At 50.9% G+C, this 7836-nt stretch overlaps 1 protein-coding gene across 1 annotated transcript in view; it reads left to right on the top strand.

Annotated features, from left to right (window-relative positions):
* Nucleotides 1-3432, top strand: part of LOC106812772 (neural cell adhesion molecule 2-like) — a 13678-nt gene extending 10246 nt beyond the window's left edge. The window contains exon 8 of the mRNA XM_014816743.1: nt 3350-3432. Within this exon, the coding sequence (XP_014672229.1) occupies nt 3350-3432 (83 nt within the window). The remainder of the gene's footprint in view (nt 1-3349) is intronic.
* Nucleotides 3433-7836: the final 4404 nt, after the last annotated feature.

Genomic DNA, 7836 nt, shown 5'->3' with positions numbered 1-7836 from the left:
CCCCGTCAACACATACCGAATCAGTGTGCCACACGCCCCGCCCGCCTTTGCCCGCAATGTTCTCGTGCACCCGCACGCCGCCGGTACGCGCACGTAACGGCGGCTACATCGCTACACACTCTGTATCGGCCTACGGCTGGAGCAGCGCGAAGCACACACGTCGCATGCCGACGGGGTCGTACACCACGCAACCCACGCAAACGCATGCACGCAGCGGTCGTGAACCGTCGACACATGCGCATCGCATCGTGAACTTAACGCGCATGCACGCGACTGTAGATGACTACTCGTGCATTACTCTGCGAGAGCACGCGGTTGCTAGACGCAAAGCAACACCAACACCAGCTACGTCCACATTCGCAATGGTGCACACGTAAGGGCAGCGGACTTAAAAAGGAATCTTTCACACGCATAACGGAGTAGGCACGCCCCAACTAGGTTTAGCGCATGCATGTTTATGGCTGCAGGACGCGAACGAGTAACGTGCACACGCCGTATAAACGCAGACGCGGACACGAAATGTTGGGCTGTCGAGACACGGTGCACACGCACGCCCACTGTTGGGACGTGCACTACGCACGCAAATTTCGTACTGTTGGTCAGAAAATACTAGCAGCCATGGGAACCTACGCAGCTGGGTCATTGGCATCTGTGTGACTGCAATCCTAGGTATGAAATCCTCACGCCAGCCAAGCAGAGCAATAAACCGCGACGTGCACGTTTACCACGCGCTGTTCCTTTGAATCATTTAACGCACGACAACGCCTATGTCTACTGGCATTGTTGATCCACTGGCATGGTGTACGTACAGGGGCAGAATTCTGGAATCTTCCCCTATATGGGCATGAACGATACGTAAACAGTCTGTGCAACCCAACGTGGGGTACTGTCGACAGACGCAGGCAACCTTTGTTGGGCCGAAGGCATGCCATAACGATTTTCTGGAGACTAATTTCACAAAGTGTATACGTGCGCCTGACTCGAACGCTGATAGCTACTTGTTAATATCTATCCCGGGCAGCACAGGCACAATTTTTTTAGCACAAGCCTTATACAATTATGTTGAGTCTCACGCGTACGCGAAACTTACTGGTTGGCACCCGCGCACCAATTGGTATCTGGTGCGCGGATCCTTACTTCGCTACCGTGGACCACTCCGCAGATCCAAGCTTGCGTATTTTCTAGCCACTCCGCGGTATTAACGGCTGCACGCCGCGCGGTTTGCGTGGTTGGTCCCAGAAGAAGAGCAACACTACGCAGAGGGTCGGACCGCAGGGCGTGGTTGCACATCGGGCGGCGTCAGCGAAAGGTCGTGACGGGGATGGTAGACGTCAGGTGTTGAGGCTAGCTTCACCAGCAGCCACGGTCACTTGCGGAGGCTTACATCTCAGAGTACAGGGTAAAGCGGCCGTTATCCGCATGCCCGTCTGTGTTTATGAGTTTTACGATCACATTTGCCTACACCACAGGTATAGGGTAAGGGCCGAGTATCACAGCGATGACAACAGCCTGTGTACTAGTCACTTGTCCTGCCAAAAGTCTCTCGGCAACGCTCATAAGGGTTACAGGCCTCGGCGCCGCTAATCACAACGCGAGCATGGCAGCCGGCTCTACAGGTGTGTATAAGTTTAAACGCATACAGTCAAGAGTATGCGGTTAGATGGCGCGATGCGCACGCTGACCGTCGTATGGTACGTATGCAGCATTACGACAACCCTGTTGTGATGGCACGCCTAATCGCGACGCGATCGACACTGTCGTGAGCGTGTAGCGTATTAGCGAGTGCTACGGAGTCAGCGCTGTCAAGTTGCCATGTAATGGTAGCGCACCGCGTGGTTCCGGGTGGTGTGGTGGGGCGGTGGGGCGGGGGGGGTCGGGGGGGTGTGGGGTGTTCTGCGTCAGACAAAGAACGTCATCTGGGCATTAAATCGTGCAAATTAGTATGAACTTCATCGGTGTCGATGATTGTCTTCGGGTATTTTCACATTAACTTTCCAATTTTTCGTATTGGCAGTGAATTTTATGAATGTTTGTTCGCAGTTCCTGTCGGGTTGCGCAATTACTAATTATCCAGTATTATAGTCTTACGTAATATTCTCAAACACGTCTCTCGACTTTTACCTACGTTTATTAAGGGGACGTAGTCAGCGGAATTTGTTAGGTAAAATTGTAAAATGTTCTGTTGCATTTTTTACATTAAAATTTAAGAACTAACGGACTAAGAACGTATGCGTCAAATTCTTGACGCTGATGAGAATTGTTTCTGCAACTAGTTAAAGAAAACGCGCAAAAAACCTGGACGATTTGATGATTTGTCTTCTGACTATTAATTGCTATGGGCTATGTATGAGTTCACGGAGTGTATGATTCAAATCGCATTGCAAGATTGGCAAATTAACCATAAAAAGGAGACCAACAAGTAATTATAATTCGTTGTGAAAAGAAACGTGGACATAATATTGCTATTATTTGTGTTTAGCTATTTACGGTGACGTGAAGTCAGCTTTAAGGGAAACCTTATAAATCGGTAAGGGTAATATATGTTTTCAATATTCTTACGGCAGAACTCGCATAACAGAACCAATGCCGTAGTTTCTTCGCCTAAAATATCCCCAAGTCAGTTCTCGTACGAGCGACGACACCTAGCTGCGCGCGTTTCATCGAAGAACACGGCGGCATGCGTCGCTTGGCAGTTCCGGGCCGACGATACGTCTCGCGTGACGTTCAATCGCCGGTGAGACGGGTGCTGCAAGCCGCGGGCGTCGCCCGAACGTCTTAGCGTTTGCGCGTGCACTGGGGCCGGAGCCGCAGCGGCCGACGGCGGCGATCACAGTGGATCGTCCCGCGTCGGCACTGCAGCGAGCAAACGCTACCCGAGTACGTCGATACCGGCGTCGTCGGTCCGAGCGTTGATAGTGACGTGACGGCGCAGCGTGATGGACGACTGTGGGCCGCTGGATGCTGCGTCGCCGCAACGGCTGCTGGGCTGCGCCAACAGCTGCGACGGAGCTGTTCGTAGGAAGGTGCGCTCACGTTTGCGCTCACGTTTGGCGTCGGTGTAACTTTGCCACGAGTCAGTGGTACGGTTACGTGAGTAGGTCGGTGTGTGCAGCGGTGCGGGCGTGCAAGTGAGTGGCAGTCAGGAAATAGGTGTGGTGCGCGGATGTATTTGTGGTCGCGTTTTGCACGTCAGGTGCTTTATTGGGTTAGTGTGGGGCTGCGTCAATGGTGTGTGTGCAGTGTGTGGTGTGCGGGTCAGTGTGTGAGTGCGGCGAGGACTGCAGCGTGTTAATTCTTCTGCTTAGTGTTTGTGGCGTTCAATGTGTTTGCGTCATGTGTTGCGGTCCAGTGCGTCAGGGTATCCGCGTCACTGTGCTCGCGTCGGCGAGCTCCGGAATGTTCTTCTCCATGGATGCTAGAATCACTTGTTGAGCGAGAGAGTACAGGCGATCGATCTATCCTTTGACGTTTGATTTCTAATGATCCTTCTGTCATTGATTTTCTGATTTCTATTGGATCTTCTATCATTGATGTTAGATTATCTTAATTGATTTCTATGCATCGATGTTTTCCGCAGCGCAGTGCATCTATAGTCAACGTGTGACGGCATCGGAAGCGTGGTGACGTTATAGTCGATACACTGCTACGTGCCGTCGCACTCTGGCGACCGACACCAACGGTGATGTAACGGCGGCAGAAATGACGTCGCATTTGCCAACGTTCCAGAGCATACCGGGTATTATCAGTCTCTCCCCCATCTTCTCGTCTCTTCCTTCAGATCTTCTTTCTTGCTTTCTACGGCCATTTTTCTCTATCATGTCTCTGTCTTGCTCTCTTTTTTCACTCTCCGCTCTTTCTCTCGCTCGTCTCTGACTTTCTCTAGTCTCTCGCTTCACTCTTTTGTCTTTCTTCTGCTCTCACTCTTGCTTTTCCATCGGCGTTCCATCTGTCAATCTTTCTCTCGCACTTTTTTGCTTTATCTCAGATACCAGCCAATCTCTGCCTATAAATAGTCAATATGTCTAAGATCAGATAGAGATGCTGCTTATGAGTTCTCAACAGGTATGGTATTCGGCACGTGCTCGCATCTAACAAAAACGCTACCGGTTGTCGGTGGTAGTCAATGTATAGATGCAAAATTCATCGGTTATCTGTTCCATGTGGGCTAAGATCAGGATCACCAGGGGGATTTGTGGCCAACACACAATGGGGCACCGCACCACGGCAGGCGGGACACGCACGACGGGACGACACGCACACTCCCCCCGCCACACGTACACACTCAGTCGCGGCGTCTGGGGCAAGCACGTACACACCCCACGGCGACAAATAGGTGGTGGGTACCCATATCCTCATGAGTTTGGTTCTCCTACCATCACCAGCTGCTCAATTTTGGGCAGGTCACAGTGGGTGTCGTACGACGGGCGACGTGACGCCTAGATGGGCGCTGAACATCACCGGCAGTTGACGTGTAACAGGCTGGTGTGGCAGAGAACGGAGCGCGGGCAGCGCTCGGCCGGCAGCTGAGATGGCCCGCCGAGGGCCTGCCACTCGGCCCTACGTCACGCGGGTACGTGACGTCACACTGAGCGTGCTGGCTCATGTGGGAGGACGGAGAACGACTCTAAGCGAGCCTCTTGCCCGTCACCACCTACACGGATTCAGCTTCAGGTATGACCGCCACACTCACCACGCACACGAACACTACACGATCAACTAAGGTATGACCGGCCACTCACACGCAGAGCAGGACACCTACAGCACTAGCACGATCCCAGCTACAGGTATGACCGCCACCTTACACACAGCATACACTAAACGATCCACCTACGGTATGTCCGCCACCTTCCCACACACGGCCACCACACACACTACACGATCGCAGGCTACAGTATGAACCGCCACTGTCACACTACTCGATGCACCACACACAGCGGTCCGGAGCCTAAACACGATCCAGCAGCCGGTATGTGGGTATGACCGCCCCTCCACAGCACGACGACAACAAACTACCCGAACCCAGCTACAGGTATGAACCGCCACCTCACCACCATCGCCACAGCCACACCCAGCCACACACACACACACACACAGTCACACACAAGCTGGGCACACACTCACAGCACACTACACCGATCCAGCTACAGGTATGACCGCCAGACCTTCACACACGACATTTCCTGACCGATGCCAGCTATACAGGTATGACGCCACCTTCTAAAAACACACTACAGCGATCCACGCTACAGGTATGTGACGCCACTTCACACACATACACACACACACAGCTACACGATCCAGGTTAACAGGTTATGACCGCCACCTCACACACCACACACACACACCACACTATCACGATCCATGTCTACAGTATGACCGCCAACCTTCACAACAGCACAGGTGAGGACGCCGACCAGGGGCCGGGCCGGGCGCGCCCACACATACCCATCGGGCCGGACAGCTGGGCATCACTACAGACACAGCACACACAGGCCGCACACACAGTGGCGACACGCACACACCCACACACACTCAGGCGGATCAGGCTTATTAAGGTATGACCGCGCAGACCTCAACACAGCCCACAGTCACGATCATCAGCTACAGGTATGACGGCACCTCTGACTCACGGCACACTAGTGTACGACGATCCAGCAGCAGGTTATGCCGCCACCTCAGCACCGACACACACTACCACACAGTCACACACACACACACCACCGCCCCGGGCTGGGCGCACACGCGCGGCGGTGCGGCGACCACAGCAAACAGCCGCACAGCCAACTGCACGACACACAACAACCATACACAGTGGCACAGCCGTCACACTGCACACACGAGGGCACGGCGCACGGGCGCGCGACGGGACGCAGACACACACAGCACATACACGCACACTACAGGCAGCGGCGTGCGGGCACGGGGCCGTGGAGCTGGGGCGGCAACACGCACACGGCACGACGCAGACCCACACGCGCCCGCCACGGGACGCAGCACGCCACGGCGCACGCACGCGCACGCGCACAGCAGCGACGGCGCACGGGACGAACGCAGCACGCACGGGCCGACACAGCCAACGCACCCGAGCAGGTCACACACAGGTGGATCACACACACACTCCACACATACACAACACACCATATATATAATATATATATATATATATATATATATATATATAAGTGTATAGGTGTAGTAGGAGTTTGCTGATGCAAGACGACGCAACTATTTACAGCTGTCATCATATATAACCAACGTTGATTTACGCTATGCATCCGGGTCACTCTACCGAGCATGGGAATGGTAACATGTGCTCTTTGAAGCGCATTTACTTCACGAATAAATCACTTTAAGTACATATATAAACTGCCAATTGCGCATAGTTTTGTCGTTTATTGTAATTTCGTGTGTGATTGATGGAATGGGATATTCAACAACAACTTTGGGAAATACAATTACGCTTATATACTGATGACGTAATGTATAAAACGTAGGAACTACTCCTGGCGGCAATATTAAGACATCGGTAAAACTGTAAAAGTCACTGAAAGAAACAACACCTGGTTCTCTGTGTGTCAGGTTCTTTATTTCTTTACCTCTCATAGAATTTGTCGTATTCGTTCGTCATTCGTCGCATTTCAATTAGCATCGCATGAAGCGATGCAATGGAATACAATCCTCACGCGATACATTACGATAGGTTATGATGTGTGTACGCATCCGTACAGTGACGTGGTAAGACTGTTACGCAGAACAAAAAGCAAAGATGTTGCTATAAGAGTGTAATACAACACTACTCGGGTGTGCAATAATTATTTATATTGATAAGCGAGATGAGTACCACGCCCTTGTATATTGTTGCAGTGTTGGTCACGCTCATTGCGTTCTTTTTACGCGCGAACTGCAAAATGCCGACCTAGCGGCACTTCGTCACCAAGCGTATTTTTTAGATCGTCATGTATCGAAACTGGTTGGCTAGATCTGCCAATTAATCAGACCAGGCAGGAATGTTAATTAAATGCGCGTAACAACCTTAGTAGCGGCAATAATGAACGCGGCCTTGAAATAAATAAATATGTGAACAATAATAAATAAATAAATAAAGATAATGAATAAGGCTGAAGCGGTAGCGCAGGAAATGCTGCGGTAAGACACCTATGGCTCCCCTTACCGGCGGGCCTCCATCATTATCATGTCCGCCATCGTGACGCAATTGTTTTCCCGCCGCTGTTGGATGTTCCCATGTATTCTTCTTCTTTTTCCTGTTTCTTTTTTCTTCTTCATCATCATCTGCAATTCTCTTTTCATATTTCTTCTTCTTCTTCTTTCTCCTATTCTTCTTCTTCTTCTTCTTCTTCTTCTTCTTCTTCTTCTTCTTCTTCTTCTTCTTCTTCTTCTTCTTCCTCTTCTTCTTCTCCTTCTTCTTTTGTTTCTTCTACTACTACTACTACTACTACTACTACTACTACTACTACTACTACTACTACTACTACTACTACCACTACTACTACTACTACTACTACTACTACTACTACTACTACTACTACTACTACTACCACTACTACTACTACTACTACTACTACTACACTCTTATCCCCCTTCTCCTTCTTTTTATCTTATTTTTCTTCTTCTTTCTCTTCTTCTTCTTCTTTCTTCTAATCTTCTTATTCTACTAGTCTTCTTCTTATTATACGACTACTACTATTACTACTACTACTACTACTTTTCATCCCCCTCCTCTTCCTGTTCTGTCTTCTGACAGCTTCAGTCTTCTTCTCTCTGCCGCAGATCGGCGACTCGGCGACATGGCGCCAGTTGAACCGCACCGTGCATCGG

The sequence above is a fragment of the Priapulus caudatus genome, unplaced genomic scaffold (assembly GCF_000485595.1).
Source record: "Priapulus caudatus unplaced genomic scaffold, Priapulus_caudatus-5.0.1 Scaffold685, whole genome shotgun sequence".
NCBI classification, from domain to species: domain Eukaryota; kingdom Metazoa; phylum Priapulida; class Priapulimorpha; order Priapulimorphida; family Priapulidae; genus Priapulus; species Priapulus caudatus.
This window is presented reverse-complemented; position numbering and strand designations above follow the sequence as displayed.